The sequence below is a fragment of the Megalobrama amblycephala genome, linkage group LG3, assembly GCF_018812025.1.
Source record: "Megalobrama amblycephala isolate DHTTF-2021 linkage group LG3, ASM1881202v1, whole genome shotgun sequence".
NCBI classification, from domain to species: Eukaryota; Metazoa; Chordata; class Actinopteri; order Cypriniformes; family Xenocyprididae; genus Megalobrama; species Megalobrama amblycephala.
Window position 1 is genome coordinate 17,033,891 of NC_063046.1, and position 23,404 is coordinate 17,057,294.

The window sequence follows — 23,404 nt, forward strand, 5'->3', positions numbered from 1 at the left end:
TTGTATGTCTCTCTTATATGACACACTCAATTCAGTTCATGCAGACTCTCCTAATGAGCTGATGATCTAAATCAGGTGTGTTAAATAAGGGATACATACAAAATGTGCAGAGCAGTGGGTCCCGAGGACTGGAGTTGAGAAACACTGATATAGAGTAACAATGCATCCTTTTTATCTCCGAAAAGTCTTTAGTTTTGTCATATTTATAAAAGATAGATACGCTAAACCGATTCTTTCCGGAAAAAGCCGAGATCCTGGAGGCGTATCTGCCGTCAGTGCTGTGGGCAGAGCTAAAGAGCGTGTGCAGCTTCTGCGATGTCTGCTAGCTGCAACATCATTATAAATACAAAGGGAACAAAAGTGTTTGTGTTGTTTAGATTATATGCACTTGCATGAAGATCGATTGCCAACAACACACAGACATCTGATGCAGCTTTACTCACCACCCGCGATCTGCAAATCCAGCGCCGAACTGGGACTTGTTTACAAAAGTATTCATCACCGAAATCCCAGGAACAAACAAACATACGTGCATACTCCGTTGCTGCCCCGGAAAAACAAACTTCATCCACCGTTCCCTTAACGCTGGGTTCTTTGGGAAGCTGAAAAAGGTAATCTTTCCCTCACAACCAAAAACACACTCCTTTGTTGACAGGAGCTGCGTCTCATTTCGGAGGCTTCGTCCTTCGGAGGTCACATTTGAAGGCTGAATACTTCATCAAGGATGTCATATTTAAGAAAAGTAACCATAATAAAATTGACATATTCATTGTGAGGTGTAAAATACTGTAATTTCTTTCTTACATTGCAATCTAACGGCTATTTTCCTTAAATGAGACCAATGACGTATGCAGCCTTCAAAGGGTGCAGCCCCTGAATTGGGACACAGCCATTTTTGAAAAATCTCTTGGCTTCTGTATCCCGAACGAAACGCGTTGATGGGCGTGCTCTTGCTTTTGTTCTGGGTGATGTGTGCGCGCACGCTTATCAGGGAGAAGTGCCTATACAAGGAATTCCGCTCTCTTTTGACGTCATACAAGGACATACTTGAAAAAAACTCTCCGAAACCGGAAGTAATCATTTGGCACAGAAATACTCCATCATGCGTCCAACTCGTGTTTTGAAACTTTGGCCATGTTTAGCATGAGAATCCAACTCTTCAACAGTGTAAATAAGTCAGAATGTATGAAATAGCATTGCACCCCCCTTTAAATAACAAAAGATGGAATCGAAAGTAAAAAACATTTTTGCGCATTTCAAATGATGGTCTTCTTTACGCAAGAGAAATGAAAGAGAATCTTTGAATGTTTCACAAGCATTGGGACCTTAGAACAAGAACCACAAGTGCTTTAAAAGAAAATATATTGCAATAAAACACAGGAACTTATCAGGAGCTCTCTGCTATCACAGTTAAAAGGCTGTGGGAAAGCGGTGGTGTATTTTGTCTGTTTCTCAGTCACAGAAGAAGAACCTGCAATCTGGAAGGTTTCTTCAGAAAGGAACAAGCTCTGAAAGCTCTTGAACTCTTCATCCCTAAAACTGATAATAACACAAAGAGGAGATTCACTCTCTCACCCTGTGTAACATTAAACTACTGCTCTCCTCCATCCCTCCCTGACCTTCTGTTCTCATGTTCGCAGATTAAAACAACAGGAAAGCTGATGAGGTGAACCATGAAGACACTCAAGAACATAAAACAAGCAGCAGCCAAGATGGATATTGGCACAGCATCTCCAAATATTAATTTCTTATGAAGTCAATCCTAATAAATGGACTGAATTTGACTAGAAGTACTCTGGTGGCTAATGAGGAGGATTGGGGTAGAGATGACATCCACTTCAGAGTAAAAAAAAAGAGAGCAGAAAAGAGAGAAATGCTAATGAGAGAATGACTATTAATGTCAAAGCCATCGTCATTCCACAGAGAATTTGCACCATCCCAGACTTCTTCAGACTCTTTTTTGTGAATATTAGAGGTTACAAGATTAAGCACTGAGCGATGTTTATCCTTCAGAGAGCACAAAGAGTGCTAATGGATAACAAAGGGGGAGAGAGAGCGCAAGAAGGTTAGGGGAAGGTTGAGAAAAGGGAGTGAAATGGTGAAATACGAACATTTGTGAGTGTGAGCTTAAAGGGATAGTTTACCCTAAAATGAAAATGAAGTCATTTACTCACCCTGGTGTTGTTCTAATGTAGTATGCCCTTCGTTCTTTTATGGACCAGAAAAAGAATTAAAAACAAAAATAAAAAAAATGTTCCGCTCACGCTCGTCCATATAATGGCAGTGAATAGTGATCAGCATCAAGCTTTTTAATAAAGATGCAAAATTATCACAGAATGATGAGACTCTATTAGTGTCGCAGTTCAATCTGTCACCCAGAAAAAGCACACACGTTGTGAGAAATCAAGATTAACAAAAATGCGACATGAAATACAAGAAATCCCAAAAAAGTACTTTCTACACTGAGTCAAATATCACAGGACAGGAACTCCATTTGTCTGATGACAGAATTACAGTTGACCGATATCAACACGATAACTTCTTGTTATAACGAACACAATGGGAAGAGAAGAAGGTTACATGCGTTGTATTTCATGTCGTGTTTTTGTTCATCTTAATTTCTCACACACGCGCATGGCGTGTAGCCATGCAGAGAAGACCAACGGCCAAGGTCAAGAATTCTGTTAAATGATACAATACATTTTTTTACCAAACCCTATCGTATACCCTCAGAACACTTGGAATATACAGCATGTGTAGCATGAGATCATTATGTGATGCGTTTGTCTTTTTTTAAAAAGTTTGATGCTGGTCACTATTCACAGCCATTATATGAACAAGCGGGACATTTTTTTAAAAAAATTCTCCTTTTGTGGCCCATAAAAGAAAGAAGGACATACAACATTAGAACAAAACCAGGGTGAGGAAATTATAACTTACTTTACATTTTAGGGTGACTTATCCCTTTAAGGATTCTTTCATTTTAAGCCTTTTTGAGAAAGAGTCAGAATGCTAGAAGAGATTGAAAGGAGTCTTGATTTTGACAAAAATGTATATAAATGTAGTCATGAATTTCATAATGTCATATTTTGCATATTTTACTTGGGCTGAAATGGCGTATAGTCAATGAAAATTCAAAAGAACAGCAATTACTAGACATTGAAATCTTTTGTAACATTATAAATGTCTTTACTGTGATGTTTTTATCAATTTAATTTGTCCTTTGCTGAATAAAGTTACTTTCTCTTCAAAATTTTGAATCAGTGTATGTACAAAATGAAAAAAACAAAATATGATTGGTTTGTAAGAAACAAAACTTCCTGCATTTATCATTTTAAAACAGTTCTAGTGCATTGTTGTAGAGTAAATCTTGCAGTGTTCATTTTCTTATAGTATATTTACATCAACAGTAAATTTAAATAAAATAGTTTCATTATAGTCACAATGCAGAGACATCTTGTCTTCACTACTGTTGACGCGCATGCACACACACACACACACACACACACACACACACACACACACACACACAACCACATTCACTTCCTCAGGCCTGAAGTCATCCGCTCACCCTTACCAACAGATGAACGTCATCTCCACATGAACGTCATTTCCTGACAATCCCCAATACCAATTATTATGAAACATCCTGTGGTGAGCAGGAAATTACATGAATCCAGTCAGAGCAATTCAGACACTGAAAAGATGTGTCAGTGCTAGGGTCAAGGGAGATGCTGAGAGTCAGATAAAGATGCCTGATCAGATGCAGAGAAAAAGGAAAGTAGTTTTCATCCTCCAATAGGCAGTCTGTCCATCATTTAAAGTACATGGGTAATTCTCAGATATCACTAATGGGTGTTTATCGCAAGCTGTACCCATCATCAATCAGGTTCAATGGCTCACTGGTTTCAAAGTCCATTACAAGGGACATAATGAGAATAAGGTGATGAGGCAGCTGTTCTGAAGGCATTCACTAGTGTGAGGTCATGGTGTCAACTCAGAAGCCTCAGAAATGATCATGCGAAAATGAAGTGTAATAGAACATGACATTTCATTCACTTGTGCAGAAGATGAGTTCTGAAAACACTGAAACTGAAATGCTCAAAACTTAAAAATATGCTAATTGATGGCATTAAAATCAACAGTGACAGCAGACAGCAGAAAGTTACATAATCTAACATAAGAACCAGCCAATTACATAAACTGTCCAAGCAGAGTATTTTTGTGTTACATATTTAAGGCTGAGAATAAGACTAAGACATATTTTACATAAAACAATTTGCGGTGTCTTTTGATAAAAATGATAAAAAAAAAAAAAATTTAAAAAAAATCTAGGTATTAATATTGTGTCAGAGGATTTAAGCAGAAATTAATTTAAACGGGTTAATTGAGAGATAAATGGGGTGTGCAGTGTCATTATATATATATAAATATAACATACAATTATGGTTTTCTATTTTAATATACTTTAAAATATAATTTATTTCTGTGATGCAAAGCTGAATTGTCAGCATCATTACGTCTACTACAACAAATTAATACTTTTTTCAGCACGGATGTGTTAAATTGATAAAAAGTGGTAGTAAATATTTATATTGTTAGAAAAGATTTATATTTTGAATAAACTTTTTTCAACATTGATAATAACCGAGCATCAAATCAGCATATTAGAATGGTTGCTGAAGGATCATGTGACACTGAAGACTGGAGTAATGATGCTGAAAATATCAGCTTTGCATCATAGAAATAAATTATATTTTAAAGTATATTAAAATAGAAAACCATAATTTTAAATTGTAATAATTGTAATTATTGTTTTTTCTATATTTATTATTAAATACATGCAGCCTTAATGAGCACAAGAGACTTCGGTTAAAAAACATTAAAAATATTAATGTTTCCAAACTTTTGACTAGTAGTGTATATATTTTAGTTTTTTCTCTGACAACAACTCTGTTTTCTTTTGCCCCCAAAATTTGAGGCATTTTTCTAAATCATAAAACACAAGCTGTTTTATAAAAAAATATTCCCTCACTATCTCCTCTGTTTCTTAATTCTCTCTTCCTCACATGAGCTGCACAAAATCACTTTACATATTTAAAAACACTGTACAAATACAAAATATAATAGTTATTTAATTAGGCAACATTTCCATGGCAACAGTGCAGAAAGTATGTTGAGGTGGACACATGCCTTTATGTGCAAGTATGTTATGACATAGTGCTGGAAAGGTGCCATACTCACCATAAATTTCTCCAGTGTAAATGTGAGAGGTGTCGTAAGGGATCTCTTCTCCAGAAACTTCCACCTTCAGATCAGGAGAGAAGAGAGAGGCGTCCCTCTTCATCCGAAGGTTAAAATGCCTGATGGAAGGAGACAGAGAAAAAGAACAAGATCAATGGACTGTGAAGTTGCCCGTGAATGTACACAATGTGTCCCAACAGAGATGAATACGTACAATACACACAATATTTGAGATGCTGTGCAACAAACACCAATATACTAACAGCCTGAGCCAAAAGTTATGATTCATTACTGTAACTATAAAGGGAGGAATAAGGTAAGTTTGCCAACTAGCATTTCTGCCAAAATTATTTTTTTTCCCCTCATTTACTAGCATTTATAATCAAATCATATCTTCCCTTCAGATTATTCCATTTCCCATCAGCTCATAGGGCATTGGGATTCACCAGAAAATACAAGGTGCTGGTGAATGACTCACAGTGATTCAAAATAATTCATTTGGGTTATTAACTCATGAAGCTCTGACATGTAATGGAGCGTGCGCTGGATGTCTAGGTGAATACAAGGTGGATTAATGAGAAGAAAACAAGTCACCATCAGTCCCAGAAAGAATCTGCAGACATATTTTCTGCACTGGAAATCTTTGGATCTGTGAAATGGATTTAAAATACTTCTCATAACAGCCAAAACGGCTTTCAAATCGATCACATTTTTATTAGAAAGACAAATGCTGTAACAATACATTTTCATATAGCATCCACTTTCTTTGTTTAAAAGGTCGCTTATTTTAAACATTAAGAAAGGCGTAGCTTCATTACGCTGTGCATGAGTGTGGAATCATGGGAGGTGATGTCTTCACCTCCACAGCCGATGGAAAGTCATTTGACGGGAGTCAGGCAGAAATCACGTTCATGGATGAGCTAATGTATTAAAGTTTTATTAACGTTACAGTGGTATGAACCAGGGCAGGGCGGGACCGAGAGCCTGAGACATTTTACGTTACGGTTTTTATTATGCTTATATGCCGCAGTTGGCAGCTGCCGCTCCTTTCGTTATGCTGTTCATGTTTATTTTACGAATAAAGTTATGCTTAATATCTGCCGCCTCCAATTTTTTAGTTTAATTCTAATTACTTGTTACTCTGCGTTCACTTGGTGACTGACATGAGACAATTGTTGCACACTGCAGTAAGCTAGATAGAAGGGGTGTGACGAGATCTCGTGTCACGAGATCTCGCGAGACTAAAATGTGACAAGATTTCTCGTCGAGGCGAAAAGTAGTCTCATGATATTGCCATGACAGAGTGGTTAGGATGATTAGGAAAGAATATGCCACCGCTACTACTACATTACACCTCCACTGTCGTTTTGCTTTGTATTTAAATAAAAAACATTTAATTCAGTTGGATAAGGGTCGCCTCCGCTCCATATTTACAGAGTACGTGCGATCGCTGAAAGTGAAAGTAAATGGGAGCGTGCATTCAAACGCAATTTCAATACCCCGCATTTTAAAAGCGGCTTCCTGATGAATGCAAATATCTCTAATGCTGTATTACTGTTACTACAAATAAAGCTCTTTCTGATTATGCTATGTTAGCCACTTGACAGAATAGTGTCTCTCTGAGACATGGTGAAAACATGTTACTCGCGGTAAATCAAGAAAACAAGAGATTAAGACTAACCATGTTGAGCTATACAACAATTAGCTTTCTGTCAATAAAGATATCCAAATAACTACTCAACTGTCTAATAAAACACAAAAGGTGCGTCCCATTTCGCGTACTTATGCACTATTCTATGACGTTTTTAAGTATAAAAAGTGTAGTACGAGTAGTACGTTCACACAGAAAATTCCAAAAAGAAAAAGTGCACTTTAAATACCCGGATGATGCACTAAATTAACGGAAAAAACAAAGTGTGGAATGTTGGACACTTCATGCACTCAACTGTCGCAGCTTTAATTACGTAGTGGAGGTGGAGGGGGTATCAAACTCCAATGTTAAAAGACAAAATAACCTTATACAATTCAGGCACTACATGGATGAGTGCATAGTGCACAAGTACATAGTGTATAAGTGTATAGTGTATAGTGCGTCATTTGGGACGCAACTATAATATATTAAAGCGTATTTGGTGTTTCCATGGTTTCTATGGAAGAATCAAGGGTAGTGCGGCTATGACATCAATGACAGGCGACGAACACAAGATGTTACACTGGTTACAATTGCTGATATCTCTGGATTTAAACATTGTTGTAAACATTTGGGATAATGCAAGTACACAAGTCAACAAAATATATAACACTGTTCTAGTGGTTTTTGGATATTTTAATCCACAAATCTTACATATTGTGCCTTTAACAGTTCTGTCTAATCATTTAATAGACGGAACTGTTAAAACAAAGACAGTAAACTAATAAAGATGGAGGTGCTTAGGCGCTGACATTCTTATCACTTTCAAAATAAAGGTTTGCCTCTGACACCTACCAGCCAAACATGTCGTTCACCGAATAATTTAATAAACAAAACTGCAAGGGTTGAGAAACGTATATGACAAAACAAGTCTATTGATACCCACATTGCTTTCTGCAGAGTAATTTGTGTGCAAATTAAATCAGTCATTTGTTTTGTTGACAGCAGAGAAAGAAATGTCTTGCGTTAAATTGGCCTTGACCACCCAGCTCATGGATTCCCTCAGGATAAACAGGATCAGGCGTCAAACATGCTTCAGTGGTACCTCTGAGCCCCTGTGTGGATGTGTGTGTGTGTGTGTGAAGCTTCATTAGGGACTAAAGGAGCCAGTGATGTGGTTAAGATGTGCCTCAATAGGGGAGATTTGAATAATGTTAGCTAGAGAGAAGATATTTACTCACTGTAATGAGTAAAATAACACAAAGTATTGACCTAATAAAAACAAAGCTGAATTTCATAAAAGGCTCAGTACAGGAACAGGAAGACTCAAAGGCAAAAGGGTGGGGCTACGTCCCTATAATAAACACTCCTTGTCCATAAAAGCTCTGTGCTCCACCCAGCATAGGTTTGGCCTTTGTGAAACTCACAGCAAACATACACCAATAGTGACATAAGGAAAGGGAGAACAACAATGTGAGAGAAACAGAGAGAGAGATGAAGAAGAGTAGGAGGAAAAAAGAGAGGAAATTAAAGGACAGAGAGTCCTGGAGGGAGAATGGGCAGGTGGAGGAGGTCAGGTCATTCTCAAAACTCTCTAATTAAAACTATCCTTCACATTCAGACACACACACACGTTTGCTCAACCATATGAGGACATAACATAGACATCTACTGTTTTTATGTACAGGTAATTATATTCATTATAGACAACGCCTAATCTTACTCCTACAAGAAAACATGTATATATAGAAAACTGAAAACAGAAAACTTTCTGCATTTTTACATTTTCAAAAAAAAAAAAAAAAAAAAAAAAAAACATCATTCTGTATGATTTACAAGCTGTTTTCCTCATGGAAACCAGACGCACCACAGAAATTAGGGCTGCGACGATCTCCCGATACAACTCCCGATTCGATACTAAGACAATACTTGGGTGCCGATACGATATGTATTGCGATTCTACAAGTATTGCAATTAGACATTGCAATATATTCATTTGAAACAATGTAAATGATGCAGTTGTTATTGTAAGTGCCATTTTCAAAAGGTGATAACTATTTTGATCGCTACTGTAGACATCAGTATATTTGTATTTTATATTTGAACTATACTTTTATCCCAGTACTTCTATGATCATTTGAACTATTGTATCACAGAAATAATGATACCATAATAATGACTCTCTCTGGATCAGCGGCAGCACCAACACAGACTTGAATGTTGCAATATGATTTTGTCAAAGGTTTAATAGTAGACAGACGAATTGTTGTCATTTAGGAATACGATCGTGTGGGTGTTTGATTCGAGATCACAATCTTTTAAAGATTACTCACGCTGTTCTACCGTCTTATCTATAGCATTTGCTTATACTCTCTCAGCATTGATATCTGACACAAAGGTATATGAGTAGCGTGAGGGCTTTTCAGTGCATTCATTATATGAATATTCATGAAGTGAGACATTGCTATTACAGTGCTTCTCCCACACATCCCACCAAAACTGATTTCGGGAACAGTTTAAATGTATTTGTGGTGGTCAATGTTGATATTGTGGAGGGCCGCCACAAATAAATATCAATGTATGGGAAGCACAGGATAGTCTCTCGTCCCCTTGAAAGGGATATTACACCACGTGACACACATAGATAACACATTTCGCCATCTTTTGAATCAAAAGTGGGTAACTTCTGTCCATCTTCTCTTTAAGCAAGGACTAAAATAAAGCGATTTAATTTGAATTAATATCTATTCTTTTAAAATCATAAACAAAAAAAAGTATAAAAGTACCCAGAAAAAAGTCAAATGGATTTAGACATGAGATTGAGTAAATGAAAAGAGAATTTTCATGTTTAAGGGGGACTAATTCTTTCAGATGGGAGGTTTGTGCGACACACTGATTCTAAATTGAGCTGAACTTTAATGTGGGAAACTTACATATAGCAGCAAACATAACAGCTAGAAGTACAGATTCTCTAGAACAGAAGGACATTAGGAGTACTGTAGAACATACATGTTCATACCATTCATACAGTGTCACTAACCCCAGCTTTAACACATAAAAGACACGCATACCTCAGAACAAGCACTGACAGGTAACAATAACTACCATTTATGGGGATAAAGTAGCAGAGATTCAAGGAATGGGCATATTACATGTTCTTTCTTGTGAGACTTGTTGAAATGTTACATGGAAGGAAGTAACGCAGAAAGTCCATCCTGACTCACTGACAAAATTTTCACAACTTACAAATTTTCAAACTCACAGCCAGTGTCTAAGTCATTTTGCACAAGAAGCTTATACATCATATACTTATGAGTCAATACATTTGTCAGATGTTTAAAAATAGTGGTGATTTCTATATCTCCACCTCTGGCGCTTCTGCTAGTGGAATGATGAAGCAGTTTAAAAAAATAAAAAAAAATACCATCAAGCTAAAAATTATCATTATTATGGCCAAATGTTCTCAGCAGTTAGGCTAATTATCCTATGCCTAATTTAAAATGTTTTGGTTCTATTCATAAAATATGAAAGAGAATGCATGCTCAACTACAAGGCGCTGAGAATAAGAAAATGAAAGAAAGAACAAGAAAAAAAAAAAAAGTAAGAACAAGTACAGCTTTCATAAATAGGGTCAGGAGGTGCAAACTTTCCATTTTCTTTTCCAATGATATTTAGGTCCATTAACTCTTCTCACGAGCGCACTGCTTCCCATTGATACAGACTGAATACTGTACTGAAATGCATAACACAAAACAAAAATCTGAGAGCTTTCTGTCCCTCCATAGACAGGTACGCAACAAACTTTGACACTTCAAAAAGTTCATAAAGAAATTGTAAAATTAATCCATATGTATTGCGTGGTTTAATCAAAATTTTCTGAAGAGACTCAATTGCTGTTTATGATGAACAGATTTAATTTAGGCTTTTACTTACATATAAACATTGATCAGCGAACATAAGCAGAAGCTCAACCGAACCTGAATGATACGCAAGATCAAACGTCTTGTGGAACGTGCTGCGTAACCAAAGAGGTTCAATCTCGTGTGTTACGCACACATTTGAGCTTCCGGAAGAGGTTTGATCTTGTGCGTCATTCAGGTTCGGTTGAGCTTCTGCTTATGTTCGCTGATCAATGTTTAAATGTAGTAAAAAAGCCTTAATTATAAAATGCGATTGAGTCTCTTCAAAAAATTTGGACTAAACCACCCAATACGTATGGATTTGTTTTACGATCCCTTTATGAACTTCTTGAAGCATAAAAGTTTCCGTTGCTCTCAGATTTTTGGGTGAACTAACCCTTTAAGTTAATTTATTTGTATTAATAATTTACAAAATTTTCTCATCCTTTGGAAATGGAATTTTTGTTTTCAAAAGCACTAAAATAAGCATAAACAAAACCATATATCATTAAAAGGAATCAGAATCAGAACCAGAAAAACTAAATTCCTCTGAGATACTTTGTGGGTCAAGACAGTGCTAGATTAGAGAGCACCACAGTCTCCACTTTTGCTCTTCAAATAAATTAGCAGCATTTCCACTTATCATTACTGCAGAGGGCTATATTAATCTCCATTTGATGACAAGAAGGGAACATCTGGGATGTCTGTTTGCCATTAAATACAAGCAATCACAAAAAAAACTGAACTCAGCAAATCTAAACAACACACATATGCAGACAGAAAATGATGGCCACACTACAAAAATATTTGTGGGAAAGCGAAAGAAAGGGGCACAATTTATTTCATTTATCCCTAATATGCAAGCAGACGGCTGATCGTGATTTTAATGGGTCCCACCACCAACAGATCATTAGACTCTGATAGCACTCGACCTCAGAGCCAGAATAGACGGCCCCCTCATCAGCTGAGCACCAGCAAGCCTTCATTAGCTCCAAAGTGACTCACTGCATTTCTCTTGCAGTTGTCAAACGCCCAGCAAACTCCTTTGTGTGAACATCCAAAAAGCCCAAGGGAGCCATCTGGGTTCCCACTGAGATCTTTTGTCCCCCAACACGTCACTTTCACCGCTTAAGTCAGTTTCGGGAATATCCCACCCACCCAATCCCAGTAAGACCCAATTTGTTTTCTCCATCCAGCACGTGCTGTAATTACCCAGCACTCAACAATTTCAATTACGTTACAGTAATGCATCGGAAATGAATGACATCCACCAGCTCATCACCTTAATCTGAATATAAGCACATTTCTGATGCAGAGTAATGACAGTCAAAAAAAAAAGATGACACCAACTAGCATAAATGGCAGTTATATATGTCTATGAGGACAGAGTGATACAGCAACAGGAATTACTGAGTACATAATACTTCCTTTGTTTACTACAGAGCAATAAATGAACGCTTTACTAGAGCGCTCTATGACAGATGGGAGATGGGGGCGGTAAACAACGGTAGGGAATATTGAGTGTGAGTGAGTCTCTGTGTGTGTTAGAGAATGTTAGGAACTGAGAATGAAACAGCCATTTAAGAGCAAGCAAAGGAGAAGGGGGGGTAGAGAATAAAGCATTAGCTAGTTAAAGATGACTGCGAAAGATTGGGTTGAATTGGGTCAGGACAGAAGAGGTAAGCGCTAATTAGAAGAACATCCATATATTACACAACTCCCTGCCTCATTGACCTGATCTGGGCTCTACCTGTCCTGAATGACACTCCTCACCTTTACCAAAACAACAGAAACAGAGAAAGGAAAGGGATACTTGTAAACTCTAAATCATTACTCACAAATAATAATATCCCTATCACCAGCAAACCAAATCTTAAAGGTGCCCTAGAATTAAAAATTGAATTTATCTTGGCATAGTTAAATAAACCAGAGTTCAGTACATGGGAATGACATACAGTGAGTCTCAAACTCCATTGCTTCCTCCTTCTTATATAAATCTCATTTGTTTAAAAGACCTCCGAAGAACAGGCGAATCTCAACATAACACCGACTGTTACGTAACAGTCGGGATCATTAATATGTACGCCCCCAATATTTACATATGCCAGTCCATGTTCAAGGCATTACACAAGGGCAGCCAGTATTAACGTCTGGATGTGCACAGCAGAATCATCAGACTAGGTAAGCAAGCAAGGACAACAGCGAAAAATGGCGGATGCAGCGATAATAACTGACATGATCCATGATTACATGATATTTTAGTGATATTTGTAAATTGTCTTTCTAAATGTTTTGTTAGCATGTTGCTAATGTAACAACTTCATTCTTTATAAATCTCTCCAACAGTGTAGCATTAGCCGTTAGCCACGGAACACAGCCTCAAACTCATTCAGAATCAAATGTAAACATCCAAATAAATAAAATACTCACATAATCCGATGTATGCATGCAGCATGCATGACGAACACTTTGTAAAGATCCATTTTGAGGGTTATATTAGCTGTGTGAACTTTCTTTATGCTGTTAAAGGCAAGCGTGAGCTCCGGGGGCGGGGAGCACAAGAATTTAAAGGGGCCACAGCATGAATCAGCTCATAGTTAACGATGCCCCAAAATAGGCAGTTAAAAAAAATTAATTAAAAAAAAATCTATGGGGTATTTTGAGCTGAAACTTCACAGACACATTCAGGGGACACCTTAGACTTATATTACATCTTGTAAAAAAAACGTTCGATGGCACCTTTAAAATAATAATAAAATATTATTAATTCAAAATAATAATAATTTTAATAAAAAAAAAAATACAACAACAAAATCAATAATAGTATGCAACTTAATTTATTATTATTATTATTAAATAAAATAATAATAATAGTGATAATACATTAGTTGAAACAACAAAAACAACAATAATAAAAAATTAATACAAAATATTAATACAACAACAACAATCGTGTTACTTTTTTTTTTTTTTTTAAATGCCATAACATGATGCTTATGAAAAATGTAGAAAAAACACTGACAATGCAATGGCCAACACTGGGGTGATCTATCTGCATAGAAATCAAGCAGGAAAATTAGCAAAATTCACACTGCTAGGGAGACCTCGAGAGAGTTTAGTGAATCACAGCAGAAATCAGGGCTCTGGCTTCTGAGCTGGACTTTGACTTATCTGCTTGTCTCTACTTTCCTCCTGTCCTTCTCTCCTCTCCTAAAGCTACCTATTTTTAATCACACTCCATTCTAAGGACTCATTACTGAGACACAGATCGGCCCATCTGGCTGCTGGAGGGCTACACACATGGACGCTTGCTCTATGAGTAAACATAAACCAAGAAAATGTGGAATGAATTGTCAGACGCCAGAGAAGCCATTAATCCTGCAGTGCACAGAGGGCCTGAATCAACTTTCCTTGCCAGTCTGTCTGTGTTCAATGTTATGTGCCACACAGAATCAATACAACAGAATTAATTAATTGCAGACTGCACCACTGCGGGCAAGAGCAAAGTACTGGTGAGAAATCTGATGCCAAGAATTTAAATACGATTATTTAATTAGATCCAATTCAACTCAATTAAAAGGTTCATTGTATAGAACAAAAAATATGAATCATTCTGAAGTAGCCTTACAAAGAACAATGTCTTACAATCCCCAGTGAGAACAAACAAAAGCAAGTAAAAACTATTGAAGGGAACTTAGAAAGAAATTAATACTTTTATTCAACAATTATCAAACAAAAGATTTATATTTCAAATAAATTTGTTCTTTTGAGCTTTCTATTCATCAAAAAAATCCTGAAAAAAGTATAATGCTTTCCACAAAAAATTAAGCAGCACAACTGTGATTATTCAACATTGATTATAATAAGAAATGTTTCTTGAGCACCATATCAGCATATCAGAATAATTTCTGAAGGATCATGTGACACTGAAGACTGGAGCAATGATGCTAAAACTCAGCTTTGGCATCACAGGAATAAACTACATTTTAAAATATAATAAAATAGAAAACAGCTATTTTGAATTGTAATAATATTTGACAATATTACTGTTTTACTGTATATTTGATCAAATAAATGCAGCCTTGGTGAACATAACATTCAAAAACATTTATAAAAAAAAAAAAAAAAAAAAAAAAACCTTACTGACCCCAAACCTTTGAACTGTAGTGTATAAAACAAGTTTCAAAAACATAAAATAATCTTACCAACCTCTAACTTCAAACTCAGTCCTGGAGGGCACTGTCCTGCAGAGTTTAGCTCCAACTTGCCTCAAAACACCTTCTTGGAGGTTTCTAACCTATAGTAAGACCTTGATTGGCTGGTTCAGGTGTGTTTAATTAGGGTTGGAGCTAAACTCTGCAGGACAGTGGCCCTCCAGGAGCAGGATTGGACACCCCTGTTCTAAACAGTATAGTGAATTTGTGATTTTTAAAAAAAAAAAAAGATTTATAAAACAAAGGAAAAGCCAATAAGATGTTTAATTGCTTGCCCATCTTCTAATGCGCTTAGAGACGTCAAGAGTATTAAGTCTTAATGTAAGTCCATATTAAACTATTACATGCTTGCGTTCTTTGCTCTAACCAATATTGTAAACAGCAGCAACCTTTTAATCCAATCAACCGTCTTATTGGAAATTGTTCTCAAACTACCACCTCCCCCTGCAGGAGCATAAACAAGCACAATGGCGATACTGTGCACTGTTATGATGTACCATGCCACGGTATGGTCCTTCCATTATCAGATGCAAGCCGAAGCCAGTGTGATTAGTAGATTTCCTGCAGAATGCCCAAGAGGAGCACCCTCATGTCATTTCAAACCCGTAAGACTTTTGTTCATCTTCAGAACACAAATGTGACCCTGGACCACAAAACCAGTCACAAGTCGCACGGGTATATTTGTAGCAATAGCCAACAATGCACTGTATGGGTCAAAACCGATTTTTCTTTTATGCCAAAAATCATTAGGACATTAAGTAAAGATCATGTTCCATGAAGATATTTTGTAAATTTCCTACCGTAAATATATAGAAACATTTATTTTTGTGAGTGGATATGCATTGCTAAGGACTTCATTTGGACAACTTTAAAGGCGATTTTCACAATATTTAGATTTTTTTTGCACCCTCAGATTCCAGAATTTCAAATAGTTGTATCTCGGCCAAATACTGTCCTACCCTAACAAACCATACAGGGAGTGCAGAATTATTAGGCAAGTTGATTTTCTGATCATATTTTTTTCCCAAGCACATTTTACCAATTCCAATCCACATCAATCTTAATAACTACTATTAATATTGTTTTTAATCATTTATAAGTGATATATAATTGTTCATGAAGGCTTGAAATGAAAAATGCCTTATATTCAGGTGTGCAGAATTATTAGGCAAGTTTTCTTTTACAGGCAAAATGAGCCAAAAAAGAGATTTAACTCAGACTGAAAAGTCAAAAATTATTAAATACTCATGAGAAGGACGCAATACTAATGCAATACTAGAAATTGCAAAGTTAAAGCATGACCAATGGACAGCAAAATGCTCATTGGGTCAGCGGGGTCAGACAAAAACAGGTGGAAAAGAAAAGACACATGTTAACTGCAAAATAATTAAGAATTAAGGTGAAGAATTAAGTGTGAAACCATCAGGAACCCTTTAGTCTCCAGCGCCACCATTTTCCAGAGCTGCAACCTACCTGGAGTCTCCAGAAGTGCAAGGTGTTAGGATCTCAGAGACTTAGGTTAGCTAAAGAATCCTAAAAAATGACCTGCACTTGATAAGAATCACAAGCTGAAGTGTTATAAAATACATGAAGACTGGGTTTTAATAGGGCTTATAGACAGACAGCTTGAGAATGACTCCTGATGGACCAGCACCACATCCTCTTGTACCACTGTTTGAAGAATTTATCCAGAATCTGGCAGTAAGGTGTTTGAGTTCACTTTTAGTCCATCTCTTATCCTGAAATGTCTGTCTTGCAGAGATGGACTAAAAATGATCTTCCAAAACTTACTGCCAGATTCTGGAAGATAAATTCTTCAAACAGTTGTACAAGAGGATGTGGTGCTGGTCCTTCAGGAGTCACTCTCAATCTGTCTGTCTATAAGGCCTATAAAACCCAGTCTTCATGTATTTTATAACACTTCAGCTTGTGATTCTTATCAAGTGCGGGTCATTTTTTAGGATTCTTTAGCTAACCTAAGTCTCTGAGATCCTGAGACCTTGCACTTCTGGAGACTCCAGGTAGGTTGCAGTTCTGGAAAATGGTGGCGCTGGAGACTAAAGGGTTCCTGATGGTTTCACACATAATTCTTAATTATTTTGCAGTTAACGTGTCTTTTCTTTTCCACCTGTTTTTGTCTGACCCCGCTGACCCAATGAGCATTTTGCTGTCCCTTGGTCATGCTTTATTGGTCATGGTTATGCAATTTCTAGTATTGCATTAGTATTGCGTCCTTCTCATGAGTATTTAATAATTTTTGACTTTTCAGTCTGAGTTAAATCTCTTTTTTGGCTCATTTTGCCTGTAAAAGAAAACTTGCCTAATAATTCTGCACACCTGAATATAAGGCATTTTTCATTTCCAGCCTTCATGAACAATTATATATCACTTATAAATGATTAAAAACAATATTAATAGTAGTTATTAAGATTGATGTGGATTGGAATTGGTAAAATGTGCTTGGGAAAAAAATATGATCAGAAAATCAACTTGCCTAATAATTCTGCACTCCCTGTATATCAATTCAGATGATGTATAAATCTGAACTCAACAAATTGACCCTTATGACTGGTTTTGTGGTTCAGGGTCACACATGTTTCTGATGAAATCTGAGAGCTTTCTGCCCCTCCTTTGACGCTTCAAAAAGTTCATAAAGAGATCGGAAAACTAATCCATATGAATTGAGCGGTTTAGTCCAAATTTTCTGAAGAGACACGATAGCTTTATATGATGAATAGATTGAATTTAGGCTTTTATTCACATAAACATTCATCAACTCACACATCAGTTGTGGAAAACAGAAGCTCAAACATGTTTGCTTGGGGCTTGCAAGAACCAATGAGGTTATGTTCGCTGATCGAAGTTTATATTGAATAAAAGCCTAAATTTAGTCTGTTCATAATAAAAAGTGATCAAGTCTCTTCAGAAAACTTGGACTAAACCACTCAATACATGTGCATTACTTTTACGATCTCTTTATGAACTGCGTAGTTGTCTATGGAGGGACAGAAAGGTTTCAGATTTCATCAAAAATATCTTAATTTGTGTTCCGAAGATGAATGAAAGTCTTACAGGTTTGGAACGTCATGAGGGTGAGTAATGACAGAATTTTCATTTTTGGGTGAACTAAGCCTTTAACCTTCTGATAGACAGGAAAGCTTTCTAAGAAATTTTCAGTACAAACCTCATTAAAAAACCATGCACATGCACTATAGCACATACCACTACACAAAGGACATATTTGAACTGTAGAGATCACTGACATGATGATAAAGTGTGTTCATTAGGAGTGAACGTGTGTTTGAGAGAGAGTTTAAGAGTTATTTCAGAAAAAAAGAAAATAAAAAAAAACACTAACAACAACTATCAACTATCAACTAAGTGTTGACACTCAACATTCTAATTTAATTCATCTGTTGTTAAAAATTACTGTTAAGGCCGTGACACGTCGGGCCATCGGTGAGCATACATCGGGATAGTTTTTGCGCCATGTTCCACGTGTCAGATGCGGTTGGTCTCAAGTCAACGGGAGTTTGCCTGCATTGGGGCTGACGGTGAGAGAGATCACTGTGATTGGTTGTTCAATTTAGCAAACAAGTCAGTACACGAGAATAAAAGCGAAAGTGATGAAACCTAACAAGGAAGGCAAGACGGCACAGACTAAAGGCTGTTCTAATTTTACGCCATCTTACCTGAACATTCAAATACGTGAATATTATCATAATAACATGAGCCACCTCGAATGAAGAACGTGATCAGCATGATTGATATTGAAAATGGCAAGCAAGCGCTGCTTTGTTAATGGTCTGTATATCTGCAGTCCTAGTTTTGGTTTATTGATAGCTGCTGATATAGACAGTCATTTCCTTACATGCAGGCGCAGAAAACAGGTCTTAGTTGACAGTTGCCTGTAGTCCTTTTGGTGTGTTCAAGCACAGCTTTTTGACCCAGTTGCAGTCGATGCAAGGCGACAACACAGTCAGCTTTTATAGCCGCTAGTTCACAACCTTTAAAGACTAACTTACATTTTTAGATAATCAAGTGACAGTGTTTTCACATTATAATGTTTTGCATAAAGCTCTGAAATAATCTAATGAAACAGGTAAATCCTGAGTCTGGCCAAATTTAGGCTCTGTAGATTTGTATCACTTTAAAAAGAAATCAGCTTTCCAAAATGTTATTTTAACCTCAACATGCACATTTTTTCCCACAAGACTCTCTTCAGAAAACACCACTACCACACACAGTTTTAATAAAGAACCTCATTAAAAAGGAGAAATACACTCATACCAGAAAAACATCTTGATCTCAATTCCATTTAAAAGAAATACGTTCAATCTTTTTACAACAACCTCAGCCTCTTCGCACAGTCTGTGGTTAGATCCTTATATAACCCTGCTCTGATCTCTCAGCACTTTGTTATTTCAGTCACCTCTGTGCTTCAAGTCCCTTTACTGTGATCAATACTAAGAAAGCACGGACAGCAGATGAAACCTCTCAAAAATAGGAACGAGTTTGTGTGGAAAGACATCTGCAGGGTTTTGCAATGAAAAAAAAAAAAAATCTTCAAAAAGCTGAAAGTCAGAGAAACACTCAGCAAAGTTTCATGTTGCTCAGTTTCGCTTTTGCTTCTATAACCAAAGACAACAAACAGTGTGTGCGTCATAGCTGTATTATAGAGCTAAAGAACTAGGTAAATCAGAATTATTAAAACTATTATCACTACAGTCAGTGAGAGAGGAAAATTAAGACTTCTCTCACAGACAGAAGGGATCTTATTTTGATCACATGCCCAACACTCATTCTTCAGGAATTTCAGGAGAAATGTCAGGAGAGACTGTTCATTCTCAACTTTTCCTAATCTCTCTGTTCTCTGAGCTCACATGAGGGAGTGAGAGGGGAGATATGCATCACATGAAGTACATGTGACCCTGCCTTGCCTGTTTTAAGCAGAAAATATACTGTAGCATGTTTGTCATACATACGCACACACTCTCATGACTACAAAAACATGACACCACAGGTCTCTTGCTCTGCATGTGCTTAGCAGTTTTAAAAGCCTGGTATCATTACCACTTCTGCAATTAGATTTCAATGGGAAAAGAAACGGAGTCATTTTAAAATGCCAAATAGACATTTTTATAGTCATTTTCAATATCTAATGCAATCAAATCGAATGCTTCTGTGCTCATTCATACTGACATAACAGCAGGAGTGGATGAGATGGGTACACAAAAAAACAACACAATCAAAATTAAGCTGTTGCAAAGTTCAGGAGCACTGGCTATTAAATTTGCACCTTTTTAAGGGTGTCGTGTTTGAATGGAAATGTACATTCAGTTTGACAATAAAATAAGATTTAATCTGGTTTCAGCAACCAAACATTCCAACAATATTACAAAAACTAGATTGGACAAGGCAATGACAAGAACTAAAACCACTTCCTCCATCATAAACATTGTGCACTGAAAGACGGGTGAATAAAATACAGTTTTCTAAGTGGACCTAACACAGATTACTGTGGATAGTCTTCAATGCCAGTGTGGTTGAAAATCTATTCAAAATGTGACCTCGCTGCTGAAAAGAAATAAGTGAGCCCGACTTATGTCAAATAACTTTTTAAATATACAAAAGAAAACATGAGTAGCATTAAAATAACATTCAAGAACATTTTTTAATTTGTAAGGAGGATAGTAAAAGAATTGCACTCCTGATTTGGAATCTCTTTTAGCGCTGCAACTTATTCATTAGACCATGACTACACCAAATGACATACATTTAATTATCTCCAGCAGAATAGTCACTTATTAAGTCTTTCCAGCTCCTCTCTGTAGGTTGTTTTGTGGTTATTTGGTTGTATTGAATCGATTTGATGGGGAACTGTAATTCTTCTAATGTTTATTCTAATGAGTAATTTATTATTTATTTATATTTTTGCTTAACAAAGCTCATTTAAATTTTAAGTTGGCTATAATCCTCTACATAATGTTTTATGTAATCATGCAAATAATGATAAATCGTCAACTCAGGGAGCCTCAATTACAGTTTAATGACTGGGGTCTGTTAAATGACATTCCTCTTAATTCAGAGGACAATTTCCATTTAAAATTTCATTAGCCAATGTAATTCCAGCCTATACAAGTACACATATGGTGTTATTGAAGTAAGAAGAAAAAAAGTTTAAAGGGATAGTTCACCCAAAAACTAAAATTTAATGTTTATCTGCTTACCCCCAGGGCATCCAAGATGTAGGTGACTTTTTTTCTTCAGTAGAACACAAATGATGATTTTTAACCGCAACCGCTGCCGTCTGTCAGTCAAATAATGCGAGTGAATGGGAACTTCTACTACAAGAGTAAATAAAACTTGCTTAGACAAATCCAACTTAAACCCTGCGGCTCATGACGGCACATTGATGTCCTAAGACACGAAACAATAATTTTTTGTGAGAAACTGAACAGTATTTATATAATTTTTTACCTCTAATACACCACTATGTCCAACTGCGTTCAGCATTCGGTTAGTGAGGTCTGATCGTGCTCTGACAACAGCAGTGATGTCTCGCGCTTATACTTCAATGAGTGTCAGACATCACTTCCGCTGTCAGAGCGCGATCAGACCTCACTAAGCAAGTGCTGAACGCAGTTGGACATAGTGGTGTATTAGAGGTAAAAAAAAATGATCGTTTCGTGTCTTAGGACATCAATGTGTCGTCACGAGCCGCAGATAAACATCACATTTTAATTTCTGGGTGAACTATTCCTTTAAGAAGATAAGCAGGAAGCTTATCTTTAAGGAAGTTAGACTAAAAAAAAAGGTATTCTATTTAAAAGTATGTTAACCACATTAACATATACATGTTACATTTTGAAGCAATCACTACCATAAGCTTTTGTCTTATAAAGAAAACAAACTATTGCAATAAAATGAAAACAAGTCAGTCTAAATGAAACATCAAGCACTGTACGCTTAAGCATTATTTTATTTGATAAATAAATATGTTTGAATAAAATAAGACAGAGAAGAACCTGCACTTAAATACACACTTTCACAACAAAAAAAAACATGGTGTTATTTTGACCATGATCGTGAAAAAAGGCCACACATACTGAGTTCCAACACAGAATACACCTTATATGCTATATATTCAGCAATATTATTTTGACTGCACTGACACTATTGGATGAGAACTAAACTGGTAGACCATGACACCACTGTTTTCAGCAGAGCTGCTTTATAGCTGAATTGACCTCCTTCCATAATTGATGAATACAGTAATTGAACAGAACTGAATCAACATTGAACTGAAGTCAGCTGAACAACAACACTATTTTCTTTTTAGAGCTACGTGCTTTACAGCAGAACCGAATTCTGTTTACATCACCATTTTCCTGTTTGTCATTGTATAACACTGCTTTGAAACAATCTGTATTATATAAAGCGCTAATATAAATAAAGGTGACTTGACGTTTGCTACTTATACAATACCTCTGTGGGAAAGCAGGGCTAAGATCCTGTCGTGAAGTGATACTGCATCTATCTCTGAATTCTGGTAAAACACACAAGTGAGTTCATCCACGTTATTGAGGTGGGCATCTGAAGCCCAGCTTGCTACCTCTGAGAGCTGGAGGCCGGAGCCAAATGACAGAAGTAATTCTCTCTGACCTTCTCAGAGACTAACAAACCTCTTAGTAATTCCACCTACATGAACAAGGTACTGAAAGAAGAGAATGAATGAGGCACTGATAGAGAGGAACAGATATCTGAGGTATACCAGATAAATTATAAAGCTGAAGAAACTGCCCTCAATAATAATAAAAAAAACAAACATCTGCAATGATTAGAGCAAGTCCATCAGTTTTCAGAAAGGCCATCCCTACAGACTATGCTAGAAAAGCAATGAATGACACACTGGCAGAAATGCAGCATCAACATTTAGGAGAGACAGAAACATCACATCAGACACTCGATAAATAAATCTCTCACACAAACACACAGACAATTATTTAATGTGCTGTTTCACCCTGTGCCTGCTGACTGGTATATTTATGCAATCGGTGGAGAGGAAGGAGAGGGAATTTCACACTGATCATGGCTGTGTAATCAATAAATTCCAGGGTAATAATATATACACTGAGCTGGTTTATAATCTCTTAACACCCTCACTGTCTACATAGCAAAGTCTAAACCATTTTCTGTTATACCACCTTCCCCTTTTGAGAATGTTGGGATTTATTTTCAGAACCTATATTTACCAAAAACACTAAAATTAGGTAAGTTGTAGTATATTATATTATATTGAAACATTACATAAAACCATTTGCACCTAATGCAGTTTAGATATTACAATTCTGGCAAATACCAATAAGCCAATATTTATTTTAATGTTATAGTCAATAACCAAAAGTTTGCTAAAT

The 23,404-nt window shown here is 36.5% G+C and overlaps 1 protein-coding gene across 2 annotated transcripts in view; it reads right to left on the reverse strand.

The window, feature by feature from the left end:
• The window catches only part of adam10a (ADAM metallopeptidase domain 10a), a 76,030-nt gene that overhangs the window by 23,937 nt on the left and 28,689 nt on the right, over positions 1-23,404 (reverse strand). For both annotated transcript variants that reach the window (XM_048184317.1, XM_048184318.1), the window contains exon 3: positions 5,245-5,363. In XM_048184317.1, coding sequence (XP_048040274.1) covers positions 5,245-5,363 — 119 coding nt within the window. The remainder of the gene's footprint in view (positions 1-5,244; positions 5,364-23,404) is intronic.